General features: G+C 36.2%; 1 protein-coding gene across 1 annotated transcript in view; it reads left to right on the top strand.

Moving 5' to 3' along the window:
* The window catches only part of LOC111156387 (hedgehog interacting protein), a 90,008-nt gene extending 83,242 nt beyond the window's left edge, over positions 1 to 6,766 (top strand). The window contains exons 12-13 of the mRNA XM_022517234.1: positions 2,700 to 2,848; positions 5,819 to 6,766. Of these exons, the coding sequence (XP_022372942.1) occupies positions 2,700 to 2,848; positions 5,819 to 6,012 (343 nt within the window). The 3' untranslated portion in view covers positions 6,013 to 6,766. The remainder of the gene's footprint in view (positions 1 to 2,699; positions 2,849 to 5,818) is intronic.
* The last annotated feature ends 8,112 nt before the right edge of the window (positions 6,767 to 14,878 follow it).

Raw genomic sequence — 14,878 nt, 5'->3', positions numbered from 1 at the left:
AAAGATTATTTTCTGGGTATTTAAATAAAATCTTAAGGGAATCACGTTCTTATATGATAGCCACATAGTTTTATATAAACTAAACAGACCCAAGTATGAAATAATTATATCCACAGCTAGATAAGCATTTACTAAATCTTAGGCAAAAAACAACTTAACCCCCCCACCCCCCGCCATCTGAGTTTCCACATATTTGAATGTTTGATGAAAAACAGTCAAAGCATTGAACTGGAGGATCAGCAGGGAAACAAGAGGCAGTTGCCCTCTCCTGAAGAACTTTACTTCAATATTGGGTCCTGATTTGTCACATCCTCATTCCTTTCCCTGGTGCACGCAAATCAGTGTCCCTACACTTTGCCTCAGATGGGCAACATCTTCTGGTGGTGGTTGTTTAACAGGTAATTTACATTCTTGCACTAAATGATGTCCTCTCCTCTTTAAATTCATCCGCTCAGACATAAACCATATTGTCAAGTAGTGTCTGAGCTGCGTGCCTGCATATTTTGCATCATATATAGCATGATATGATATATATAAAAATACGTATCATGTATATCATATGTAATATATATAAATATACATATTTTATATATAAGCATATATATTTTAAAGATTTATTTATTTTAGAGAGGGAGAGAGCAAGCATGTGGGGTTGTATAGAGGGAGAGGAAATCTCCAGCAGATCACCTGCTGAGTATGAACCTCTGATGCGGGGCTCAATCCCATGACCCCAAGATCGTGACCTGAGCTGAAACCAAGAGTTGGATGCTTAACCAACTGAGCCACTCAGGTGCCCCAAAATGTAATGTATTTTTGACACACCCTAGTTTAGAATCTCTTTTTGAACGAGTCAGAAAGACAGTGAATGAGGGAGTAATCAGTAGAAACTGCATAAACAGAATTTCAGTTACCAGTAAAATACCTGTTTACTGAATGCCACAGCCTCGGAGGATAAATGTCATCGACTCAAAGAAACTTCATGGCTATTGATAAACAGCTCTTCTGGTGATCAAAAATGACATCATGGTTTCACAAAGTAAGAATTTTATTGAGGAAGAATTAGAGCCAACAACACAGAGCAACAAAACAGGAAGGCGAAGTTAATGCCTCCACTTTCCTTGGCATACCCATTTCACTATTTTTCCACCTTAACCCTCCGCATTACCCCCAAAAAGACTCTCTTGGGGAACACATGGAAATTATTCATTATTGTTGTCTGAGTGAAAATAACACGCAGTCCATAGAATGCCTTGACAACCTTTCACATAAATTGACCACTTCTAGATTTTCAAAAGAGGTTGAATAGATTTAAGGGAGTTTTCTGAATTGTCACATTAGTTGCAAACAGTACTTTCAACACAGAGTTAGACATTTATTGGAGAGAGGACCTAAAGAAGTCACTATATATTTTGAATACGATTTTGAGTCATCGTAGGAACAGCCTGAAGTCAGGCCCCAAAGTATTATCACTTTATATTGCCAGAAAGACATAACAAGATAACCTATCTCAAGAAAACTGGAGTCTACAGGGCCCAATTATTGGCTTATCTCCGAAGGCTATATCATTTACTTCTTTTAGTGGCTTTGACCTATAATTATCACCTTCTTTGTTAACGGTGCTTAAGGAGTCCAACTGCCTTGGCCATCTTAATGGTGGTGAGTTGAGCGGTGATGAGCGTTTGTTTACATTCCTGTACTGAAAAGAATCTTCTCACCACACTGCGGCACAGGCACAGTGACTGATAGAGGAGTACCACTGCCTGTTGTTTCTCCAAGATTAGGTAATGAGTGGTTGTGACCATGCTTCCAGCCTCACTCAGCTTGAAAGACAACCTCTTGTGTTGGAAACAGTAAGAAGCATAAAAATCTCCTGAAGGCATCTCTAAAGTCCTAGAGCAGTTAAAGTCTATGACTTTTTCCTTAGCAGATACGATGTTTGTTTCTGTTTGTTGATAGCATTCTTTTTATTCATAGATTACAAAACATATCTGTATATATATATATATATATATATATATATATTCATATGTATATATAAAAATGTATATATATGTGGATTATTTTTTGCATAAAGGGTTGAAATTTTGAGTCAATAGTACACACACACACACACACACGCACACACACACACACACACAGATACCCCTTCAAGAAAAATCAATCTGAGACAGGTATTTCAAGAGAAATGTAAAATGAAACAAAAATGGATTCCCAAGCTTTTTTAGGCTGCAAGTGCTCATTTAGATGAATGCCTTCAGCTCTGTGATATTTCCAAATATGCCAATAACAAGCAAAACTATCTCAGATACTATTCCTAATAATTTTTATAGATCTGGGAAAAATGTTTTAAAATATCGATATATCTTTTTTAAGAATTTTAACTGCTAGAAATGTTTAGCTACTGAATGGAAAATATCGATAGAATTACAGTTTTAATGAATTTTGATCACGATAAAGTTCCTTTTAATATTTAATATATTCTCTGGTTCAAAACTGGTCAGTTAGATTTTGCTTTGCTGGGGTGGATTTTCAACTCTCAGAAAGTTGTTGATCTTTCTGAGCCGCTTAAAAGAGCCGCTTAAAAGAAAGGTCTCCTTAGAAAGCAAAAGAAATTCTTTGCAAGCTACAAAATCACTGGGTTTCATCCTAATACTGATTTTCAACCAACATACACATGGAAATGTTGTCTTTTGATGCAGACCTCTAATGCCTGAGGAATGCAAAGCCACGGTACAACCTGCGCAGACACTGACTTCAGAGTGTTCCCGGCTCTGTCGGAACGGCTACTGTACCCCAACGGGCAAGTGCTGCTGCACCCCAGGATGGGAAGGGGACTTCTGCAGAATTGGTGAGTGTTTCTGCTGTCCCCAGGAAAGACCGGGCATTGGACAGTCCTTGGGAACTCAAGAACCTAACATCAGCTATTTCTTCTAGAATGATCAATGGTTCAAAACTTATCCATTTATCATAATAACGCTTAGTCTGTTTCTGAACTTGCAAATGAAATCTTTCCCGTGTTCCTATTGTAAACAATTCACTTTAAGTTAATCGTAAACGTAAAAGACTTCTAAATAATTGAGTCCTTTCAAAAGGTACAGAATGAACACAGCACAACTCAATCATCTGTACAGGCTCTCAGTCCTAGGTTTGAGATTTCACACCAGCCAATGACCTAGTGTTTGCAAAGCCCCTCTCCAAGTGCCAGCATTTTCCAGACACCCCATAAATGCCCTCCCTAACTTTACTGCTTGCTTTCTTGCTACAGTGCACTAAAAACAGGGTTTTTCAGTGGGTGTTATTAAATAAAAGGGGAAAACGCAATTATCTAGAGGCACATTATGAGATTTTTTAATTCTTTTTCCCACTCCCTTGTGACCCATCAACTAGGTGTGCAGCTGCTCAAAGACAGCCAAAGAGATTTATCCCAGGGTTACTCTATCCTTTAACCAGGGATTTCCTCAATTACATGCAACGATGTTTAAATTCTGCTTGATGTGAAGAAAATTAGATAAATTCAGACACCTAGTTTAAGATGTATATGTTGAAAGTGCATTTTCAGGAGAAATTTTCTTTTATTTTATCTATGAGATGATGGGTGTTAGCTGAATCTGTTGTGGGAATCATTTCACAGTATATGTAAACCAAACCATCATGCTGTGTACCTGAAACTTACACAGCAATGCCTACCATTTATTTCTCAGTAAAACTGGAAAAAGTTTCCCATAAGGATAAGTGCCTTTTTAAATGCATATGCATTTTCTTACAAAAGAACTTGATCTCTGCTATCTCAGATGTTTAAGTATCTCTTGCCAATGAAAATGTGTTCAAATTCATATTTTATATTATCTTTAATGCCTAAATGTTGTCTTTTCTTTATTCTAAACATACGCTTGTTTCAAAAATTATAACCACAACTTGTCTATATATTATCTAACAAAATGTAGCCAACATTTAAAGTCACACATACAGTATACATTTTAAGCTTAAATTGCTTCAGCAGGGATAACCCTACCGGGTTGATTAATACTAGGGTTATATGTCTAGGAGAGAGCTATCATAATTAAAGCTCTAAGTAATTACATCAGTTAAAACAAATATTTATTTTTATTGACCCATTCTGTCTTTTTTTTCCATAGTTGACCCAAAAATGAGAATCACTGTTCAAATGCACAAATATTCTAATTCTTGATACTATATCTTTCTTCTGCTCCCTTTAATGCCTGACGATACCTATTCTCTCTGCTTCTTTTATACAGTGTTCATTCTGTTGTACTTCTTACTTTGTATTTTGCCTAACCTCTTAAGTCACCTCAAGTTAGCAGATAACAAAAATTTACTGAGTGCCTTCTGGTAATAGTATGTTTAACTAAGGGTAAGCAAATTATTTTGAATATAGGTGGCATTATACATACCATTATAGATAATAATAATAATAGGTGTTGTAGATGAAAACAGACATTCTTTGAAATAACATAAAGTTTGGTTTCAGTACTTTCATCTTTCTACTAGTTGGTTTAAATAGTTTGAATATATGATAAACTAGAACCATTTTATAAAAGTAATCTGTTCATGATGTTTTTGACCCAAGCAAGAGCTTTATTCATACACTAACATAGTTCATCTCCTACAAATTAAAAAAAAAAAAAATCTCTAATTATTCTCTTGCTTTTTCCTTTTCATTTGTCAGCCACGGACCCCTGGGTTTTTAACCCACTGAGCCACCCAGGCACCTCAGACCCCTGGGTTTTGATTAATGCATTTGAAAAGGTTAAAATAACCTTGTCCCCTAAAAGTATAAAGAAACATGTTCAAGGAATTCAATTCTGTCTACAGTTGCTGCACATCCCAGATTTAGCCATCAGTAAAACACAGTTAACATACACAACCAACTTCATCTCTGCATCTCATTTTAGCAGTAGATCTTTTTTTTTTTAAGAGAATTTATTTATTTATTTGTTTATTTATTTATTTATTTATTTTAGAGAGAGAGTGTGCAAGCGGGGTGTGGGGGGGCGGGGGCAGAGAGAAAGGGAGAATCTCCAGCAGCCTCCGTACCCAGCGTGGAGCCATGACCTGAGCCAAAACCAGGAGTCAGACATTTAGCTGACTGAGTCACTCAGGTGCAAAGTCTGCTGCATTTACCATTGTAGTGGTAAAAATCCTTATACGAAGAGATCCTGTGTATAGAGTAACCCTGAAAAGGATTGCTATGAATATCCTTGCCTGGCTGACCACACTGTCCCAAGCAGGGGCTAGAAAGTGTAATCGGAGATGAAGCCATAGAATGCGCTCCCCGGGAGCCAAGAGAAAGAAGAATCCAGGGCAGTCAATCCACATGGAAGAGATCCCATCTAACCTGAGAACTGACAGTTCCTTTATACTGCACCGAAGATGCTGAAGCCGCTAGGTCTCCTTTTCAGGCTTGGCCCTTCCCATTTTAAGATCCTGCCCCCGAGGCATGGGAACATAGAGTTACTTGGAAGGCCCTCCGTTGGAAATGCCCTAGTGGAACAGAGGTTTGAAAGAGCTGAAATCCTCGTTTTAAACAGAGTCAGTTCCACAAGGGATTGAAATTGTTTCCCATGATCTCTGCTTTCCTGGAAATGTCTTCCATTCTCTACTGACTTCTAGCCCCCGCATAACCTGCTTTCCTTCTTGTATTCATTATCTTTTGGATCATTCTGTACTGGCGACCTCCTCCTCTTCCTCCCTTCCCCTACTCATCAAATACTTGTTGGCCTCCTACTTGGTGCTGTTTCTGACATACAGAACGATAGTGTGATTTTATTGCTTGTTGGTTTTTTTTTCCCCCTCCCAGCAAAATGCGAGCCAGCATGTCGTCATGGAGGTGTCTGTGTTAGACCAAACAAGTGCCTCTGTAAAAAAGGATATCTTGGTCCTCAGTGTGAACAAGTGGACAGAAACTTCCGCCGAGTGACCCGGGCAGGTATTCTTGATCAGATCATTGACATGACATCTTATTTGCTGGATCTAACAAGTTACATTGTATAGTTTCTGGGACTGTTTGAATATTCCTTTCCAATGGGCATTTATTTTTTATCCTGTCATTAAAAAGAAAGACTGTTATCCCGCTACACACTTCCTGTGATTTCATTTTCTTTTATTAATTTAAAAATAATTTTCCAGAAATGGGCAGATCCTGTGTGTGTATGTTGGCACGTTTGTTCACCTAGGCGCACACACACACACACTCACAACCCCTATACGTGTGGTTGCCTAAGAGATGGGTTTTAAAAATATATGTTTCCTTGTGTGGAGTAATTTACACAGAAATTCCATTGTAAATTGATAACGGAATTTTTATGTCACCAGAGGAGATTATTTGACTTCCCAGGAATTTTCTGTCTGTAATAACTAAAGTCAACTTAATGGAGTTTTGAAACATGACTGTGCAATCTGATGGATCTAATAAAAAAAAGGCAATATTTTTATATTAAAGGATTATAATGTGAGAGAATGTTTCAGAACTCCCTGATGAATTTCCAAACAGGAGACTTGATATAAAATTGTAATCTTCATTTGTATCCGTGTATTCAGTTATAGAATGTTACTCACTTACCTTCTTATTGGCTGAGAAATCTGGTTACTCTAGTTTAATCTCAAGATTGTTTTCAAGTGTTTTATAATTAAATCATAACAGCACATTCTAAAATCAATCTTCCTAAAAGGTCTGCTTTTATTATATGTTGTATCTAACAATAGGCACTGGGTTTGTGTTACCTATTTATATTTTTTATTTTATTTTTATAATATAGACATCACCTAGATGAAACACCTTTGCCCTGTCCTGTAAAATACTAAAGTTACATTTTTCACCAACTTAATTGGAAAGAAGGGGAGTGAGCAAACAGTCTTTAATGTGCTGTGGATCTAATCTAGCCATGTATCCTTGTGCCAACATGTAATCATTAACGACGGATGAAAAAGCAAGAAAACAGCCAATCCTTATAAAATTCCAGCATTAAACTTATGTAAAGCGCTTTTCACCATAGCAAGACTGTCAGTGTATATGTGATTAGAATGTTGCAGATTTCCCACTGAACAAAACTCACTGGGGAAGAGCTCACTTGTTCTTAACAAATCTTGGCTATGTAAGCTGTCACTTGTACAAATTTTTTAAACAATAATTCTCTCCAAATATGAGTTTTAATGTATATGTTCCTTTAGAACTCGATGAAAATCCTCTTTGGTTAATGTATGAATAATTTTTTGTAAATGTTCTGTTCAGGTTTTTAAAGAGAGGCCATGTTCTAATTTAAAGCAGCGAAAGTCTGATAGACATTTTTCCTACTGGTTTTCGAGGCCAGCGCTCCACATTCAGATCATAACAAAATTATAAGGCCTCTTTGCACTACTGAGAAAACATCTCTCATGATGTGCACACCGGCTCTAAGTTGTCCTGTAAACATCTGTTCTTCCAGAATCTAAATTGTACGCTAGCGTAGATTATGCAGCACAGGCTGACTTTCCAAATCTGCTCCTTACCTATAGGAATGTGAGCCTCGATTAAAAAGAATAAAATCATGTAACTAGTATTTCTCTATTGTTTTAAGGTGAGAGATTTGCAATTAAAGCACACTGAGCATTTATGTAGAAAGGTTGTTTAAGTACACTGCTCTTGTCTTCCATATATGATTACTTAAGTTTCAAGTGACCTCATGCCGAATGGAAATGGGTTGAGAAACCTTGGTTCAGTGCTTAGTGAACAATAGCCTGCATTAAAAAGTGCATGCATAATTTTGCACAATTTAGATTCAATTGACAGTCTATTCAAAGAAGTCTCCGGATTAAATGAGCATGGAGACCAAATTGCCCTCTTACCCCAGGAAAGGGGTGGTCCCTTCTAGTCACACTAACACTTCATTGGCCCAAGAGTGTGACAAATCTTGCCCTGAACCTGCAGTAGCCTGCATCTGGAGGTTAATAGCAGTCTTTTGTCTCCCTTGCTTTCTCTTCATAGCCCTTTTACTGAATTCCATCACAGAAAGTTTTACAATTAAAAAAAAAAAAAAAAAATGTCCTGACAACCATTTTTGTAAATGGACCTTACCATCTAATCGTCCCTTATTCAGCGTGGGTGACATTAACAAAATGTGAACTTCTGGTAAGGGAGCCAGCTGTCTAAATCTGTCAAATCATGCGGTTTTATTACACATTCTCCTGTTCATAGTTGCACCGAAAACAATAAGGACACTGCTATAGATTGAGCAAAATCTGAAAAATCCAAGGTTTCTTCTTACACACTTAATCTTTCCAGCTCTTCAAAAGAATCTCTCCAAAAGAAAAGGTGTTATATTGCCATTAATCCTCCTGTTTAAAAATATCTATATAAAACTGACCAGGCGCAGACTTCTTACACAGTCCTTTCCCAAGTGAAAGAGTTTCCGATGTCTTAGAAAAACATATGTACCCCAGGTGTCACTGCCTTCTCTATTGTGAGTCATTATAATAAAAGACCAAAATCTTCTAAAAGAGGAGATAGCGAGATCCATGGATATTAAATCTGAGCAAAGAAGTGAAGTCATTGGAGTCATTTCTTTCTCTTCCTGGGAGAGACGTAAAGAGCAGTGGCTAATTGGCGGCTGCAAATCTGAAACTCTGTGATCATTTCAAAAACAATCTTTTGGCTTTTTTTTTTTTTTTTTCCAATAAGACTTTTAAACTATGTGACTGGAGAATTATCTTAAATGCTCTATGATAGGCAGGTAGGAATTGGATTCAAGCATGAGTTAGGGAAAAGTGATTGTTTTATCTTGCGAATGGCAACATCTACTTGTTTCTTAAAGCACACAATCAGAACGGAGAAAAATGTCCTTGGCATGAGTGTAGATTCATGTGAGATGTGAGATAAAAATAAAATAAAGAGATAGAAAAATGTATATGATTATCCCTTTGTCCATTCTGGAGTTTAAGCTTTGGGTGTTAATTTAATGTGAAGTGCTATTAGGGTAGTTATAAAGGTTTGGAGAAAAACTCTCTACCACCGCTCTTGCCAGACTCTTGTGCTGGTTCATAGAACCTTTTTTCTTACCAGTTAGTTAAGGTAATGAGAAGAGAACAGAATCGGCACATCATTAAATTGAAAAGAAGGGAAGAGTTAAAAAAACAAACAAACAAACAAAACCTTGTGTGTTAATAAAAAGTTCCATCCATACCTTTTCTTCTTAGAATTGTGGCTATTGTAAAATATTTTATCACAAAGATACTCAGAAGTCTTCTCAGATAATGGACTACATCATAAGGAACAGAGAAACCTACACATTCCAAAAATACAACCTAAATAGAAAACCATTCCCTTTTTCATTTTTATACTTCAGAGCAGGAAATCTCTATTGATTTCCTTGAAAATGATTACATACCGATTTATTAACAACTTTAACATGTTTCTTTTGATATTGCTTTTATCTCTCCATCGTAAACTGTATAACAAGCTTACCAGGTGAAAGACACAAGGTTAGATGCTGTATCTAGGGTCTTTTAAAGTATCATTAACTTAAACTTAATTATTACTCTAACATTCTTAACTTTGAAACAGAAAAGAGAAGTCAAACCCAAAATTTTAAGTGGAAAATAAGGTATACCACAGGCAGATGTAGTTGGCTGATCGATAAATTACAGTTCTGACATCTCGAAAAAGTGTACCTATAGTATTTTTCTCTACCCCCACCCATGCCTCTCTCTCTCTCTTCTCCCACCCACCTCCTATGTGTTCTTCTTCCGTTAACCTCTTCCTTCCCTCTCATTTCTATTGGATTTGACCGAACAGATATGTCGTCAGTGCACCCATAATGAAGATGTCCTGGGGTAGGTTGCTATTGATTTTCCTGCCTATGACTTTTTTTTATTTTCCTAAAAAAATACCCTCTCCCACTGTCACATTTGCTCAGACACTGTATCATGAACAGTAGACAAATATGAATATACTAGATTGATCTATTACAGTTACGGAGAGAAATAACCAAACGCCTAAATGACTACCAGCCTGGATGCTCCAGTTCACCTTGTTTCCGTCATTCACAAACGGGAAAACACAAATATCCCAGGCAAGAGCTTGAGCTAACAGTAGGAGAAGTTAGTAGCTATTTCCTATTCAGGCATGACCATCTCTACAGAGTCTGTTTTGCGAAGGATTATTCCAGATCTCTTCTTTGCCCACCTCTGGGATGAGACTTGAACTGGCAGAGAAATCAGACCAAAGTCTCATGCCCCAAAAACGTACATATTTCTGTGTCACCCGTAGGAAATTAGTGGACCCCTTATTATGAATGCTGGCAATACTTTCAGGAAGTTCCTCTTTAGAATATCCTGAAGAAATGTTTACTATCTTACATTCTTTCTCTTCATCACACTAACCCAAATTAGTCATGCCTCCAGTAATTAACGAAGTCAAAGAAGGTAGAAACCTAAGAACAGAAGCATTTCGATATTAAAAATACTAAAAACATGACCACAAGATCTGCCAAACACTAATCCTAGACAACTTCAACACTTTGTTCTCTCAAATATCTTCTCGTAAGTTTTGGAAATTGCTTTAAAATAGCTGTATAGGAGAGTAAGCTGTATTCAAGAGAGCATGAGGGTTGTCGTGCTGTATTGTTCTCAATCACAGCAGTAGTTTCCCTAGCTGTCATTAAGAGATGTATTCCTTTATCAAATCAGCACTTTCTTAAAATCTCCAGTTATATATGAGCCCAAGGGACACCCATCACTTACCTTGCTTTCTTTTGTGAAGGTCATATATAAGTAGGTTGCAAAAATAAAAAATAAATAATGGATTGCTCGCATTAACATAAAGCCTTAGGCCTAAAATTTGTTACTGCTTTTTTATTTCCTAGCAAGACTACACACTGACTTACCAAAAAAAAAAAAAAAAAGATAACAATTCAATGTGAATTCTAAAGTTACATGCCATTATATATCACAAAGTCAGACATCAGGTTTCAGTTGGAATATTTTTTTGCATGCATATTACTTAAAATCAAAATACATGTATACATATACATGCAAATTAACAATTGTTTGTTACCTCAATTGACTATAATATTTTAAGTTAAAAAAGCACATTTTAGCACATAGGATTGAAAAAGCAGAACATCAACAGTGATGGGAAATTCATAAGGGATAATTTAAAATAAGCTTTTCTTCACAGCTAGAGGCTAATTGCTGTACATTTCCTTTTACACTAAAAAACAACTAGCCAATAGTTTCCATTCACACAAATAATGTGTTGTCAGGTTTGGTGTATCCTTTGTCTAATAAGTATGTTGGATCTCTCTTTACCTCATTCTTAAAATCTGAGACATGTCTTTCCTAGAATAAATGAAGATTTCATGTATAGTAGAACCTAATACTACTAATACATTCTTTCCATAGCACTGTTGAGAAATTGAATTGACAGCCTTATGGGAAGTCAAGTATTTTCCATCTCTCATATTCACAGGACATTTTTGCACCAAGAACCATGTAGTAGCAAGGTAAATGATAAAAATGTACTATGGAATTTGGGGGGCTTGATTCCCTAGAACATGTTAAAGAAGACTATTAATTTGAAAGAAACCCTTCTAATTCAAGTGAAAAAATTATCAAATTATTACCATCAATAAGCATAAAAGAAATCTGCAAAGAAACTCCTGTGTCTTTCCTGGCTTTACCTGGGATTAACTTTGTCCAGTTTTAAAGAATAGTTAACTTTATCATTCTTCCAACATGTTTTAGTTTTCCCAGCTGTTTATTTTCCTCTGGGTTGTGGACAAATGGGACAATTTGTCCATGACCTTATTCACAGAAGATACCAGAACAAACCCTTGTTTGAACTTCTGTTAAGAGGTAGAAAGCTGTAGGAACCAGTCGTGAAAGCAGGTACATGTTTGAGGGAGCACAGTTAACACACGTATTAGCTGGGATTTCTATAAATGTTCATCTGAAGAGAAACAACCAAAACCATGGACTCAAATAATCCTTCTAAATTTGATTTAATCTGATTTATTTAACCCAGTTATTATAACATGTGGTTTTCTTGGATCAATCCTCTGTTATTTAGCTATCCTTCCATTTATTAATTCCACAAATATTTATTGAAGTGCCTAGCATGGTTATGTGCTACAGAAAAGGCAAGGACGTTTACTGTGGGGGATTGTGAACCCAGTGGGTATGATGAACTTGTTTGAAGCAAAAGACAATAATCAAACCCAACCAGCTCCAATTCAGCTCAACTTTAGAATCCAGCAAGAATAGTAAAGATGGCCTGAAGTACATCTGTGTGTATCTGTACGTGTACACACACCCATGTATATATATTTATCTATCTGTACAAACACTACATATGTATACACACTATCTATGTAATATATAATATATGTATAATGCATATAAATTCTAACAAGTGTATTTGTGTTATCTTTAAAATAGAACAATTGTATCTTGAAGTGGTAAATGCAGAGAATTGGTTTTTATTGTTGATCTGTGGATTTAATGATTTTTAGGTGAAAAGGATGTTTAAGTGTACAATTTCTTTTCTTAATTTAATATATTTATGTAAATGCATGCCTGAAAATTGGTTAGATTGGCTGTGTTTGTGTCCTTTAACATGATCAAATGTATTAAACTTTATCTTAAGACCTGATGTACATGTGCTATTCTAAAATTCTTTTTTTAGTATTTAAAAGTTTTTCCTAAATACTCATACTGATGATATAAATGCTTATTTTTAAATATTCTGTACCCAAACTACTTCCTCAAAATATCCTTGCCTTTTGCCATTTTTCATGTTCTAATTTTAAAATTTCATTCCCCAAAGTATATGCCAACATTAAGGATCGGTTATTGCATATATATATCCTGGAAGGCCATAGGATGTTATGGTGATTTAAATGTATCCTATGTTGTAAATGACTTAAATCTGATCCTTTTAGTCCAGTTAGACTCACTAAGGGAAAATGTACAAGAGCACCTGAAAGTGCTGAGTGCCCACATTGAAACGAAGAAGCATGTAGAAAGGGTGGGACATGAGAAAAGGTGATTGCAGATACCCCCAAAACTTTGTTGACCTTGCCATGTTGCTTTCAGTGGACCTTAGCAAGAGTCTTTGTATATGGTCAGATATGCTGTTTTGTGAACATAAATTTTAAATATGCCAATATTCTTTAGAAGAGCAAAATGATTTCATCTGGGTCTCCTTTCTTCCTGAATAAATACATCTCTTTGACCCATTGAGAGGAAAAGCTCTTTCTCCATAAGACATTTTTTTTAAGAGAATAAACAGTGTTATAAGGTACTTATTCAAAGATACTCCCTGAGGGTCCGATTAGTCTCTAAAAGTTTTAAGTTACGTAAAAATCACCCCATGAAAAGTATTCTTTAGTTCATTTTGCAGTGAACTGGGAGGCCCCGAGTTCTCTCTTCCTCAGGCACTGCCCTTCTGGTTCTTAGCATGTGTCCCCACCACTTAGCCCTCACTCACCCTGTGTTTCCTGTCCATGGCTGTCCTTCCCAACCAGATTAGAAGTCTCCTGAGAATATCTTCTACTCTCATAATCCCAGCTCCTGCATAATTGCCATAAGGAAAATAATAATCATACATAGGTAACAGCCTAGAGACTCGAGTGTTTCTTGCTGTTGCTAATTTCTCTGGGTTCCTTCCCTTTCCCTTGAATGGCTTCTGAACTCTGCCATCACCAAGGTAATCAATAACCCCTGCATTAAATTCCCTTTGTTGTGAATACTTGAAATGGTTTCTGTCTTCCTTTTTTAGAACCTGATACATGTGTTCATAGGAGTGCTTCAGACACAGATGAGGAGAGATAACATAGTGGAATTACACAACGACATGATGAGATCTCCTGTAGGAGAACACATTCAGAAATCATTGCCTTGAATCCCAATGTGATCACAGGAAGATGTAATCAGAGAAATCCTTCCTCTAAACCTGATACAAATCCTTAAATTATTCAAGCAGCTACCAATGGAAAAGGCCATTACTCTCACAGTTGTCATTAAGAATTGTCATACTTAAAAAAAAAAAAAAAGAATTGTCATACTTCACATATGTACTTGAGCTTCTAAAAAAGGGGGGAGGGTGAGACGAAACAAAACAAGTAACTATCAGCTTCAAGTTTTGTCCAGGAGTCTACTAACATAAGAGATAGTTCCTTGAACTTACTTCTTTTCACTCTTTTTTTTTTTTTTTTAAGATTTTTGTAGACTTATGTACCATTTCCAAATGAAGTACAACTTAAAATAGCAGCTACACTTAGTATCTCATCAGAAAAAAACCTGTTTTTCCTATTTGGAGTCCCAAACAATTCTCTCTAGATATTAAATCCTACCATAATTTGAAGAAATTAGAAGATAAAAGGAAGAAAAACAACTTGGATGAAGTATTTCTTTTGCATTTCCATAATCTGATTTATGTTTGATTTCTATGCAATATTTTCAATGCTTAAAAAAAACAGAATTTAAAAAAGGAAAAGAGGGGGCAGGAAGAGGAAGGGAGAGGCCTGGGTAACTCCTGCCTATGAAATTCATTCTTCTTGGGAACATGCCCACATCAGAAACTACTTGAACTCACTCTTGTAATTTAATAAGATGTTGTCAGATGCTTTTGACATATTTATAGCCTTATAATTAAAACTACTTGATGCAAAATCCATGTGCTTGATGTAAAGCAATTTATATTATCATAGACACTGTGTTCTATGATCTATAGCTACTAAAAATCATACATGCCAGGTGGATTGGCAGCAACCCTGGCTAGGGATGTGAGATGTGGATCCTGGGCTGTGTCTCTAATTATTTAGACAGGTAACACTGCATAAGTCTCTCACTGCACCATGACTCAGTTTCTTTATGCATAAAATGA

The sequence above is a fragment of the Enhydra lutris genome, unplaced genomic scaffold (assembly GCF_002288905.1).
Source record: "Enhydra lutris kenyoni isolate GAN:26980312 unplaced genomic scaffold, ASM228890v2 scaffoldscaffold3, whole genome shotgun sequence".
Classification (NCBI taxonomy): domain Eukaryota; kingdom Metazoa; phylum Chordata; class Mammalia; order Carnivora; family Mustelidae; genus Enhydra; species Enhydra lutris.
Note: the sequence above shows the minus strand (reverse complement) of the source record. Positions and strands in the feature narration are given on the sequence as shown.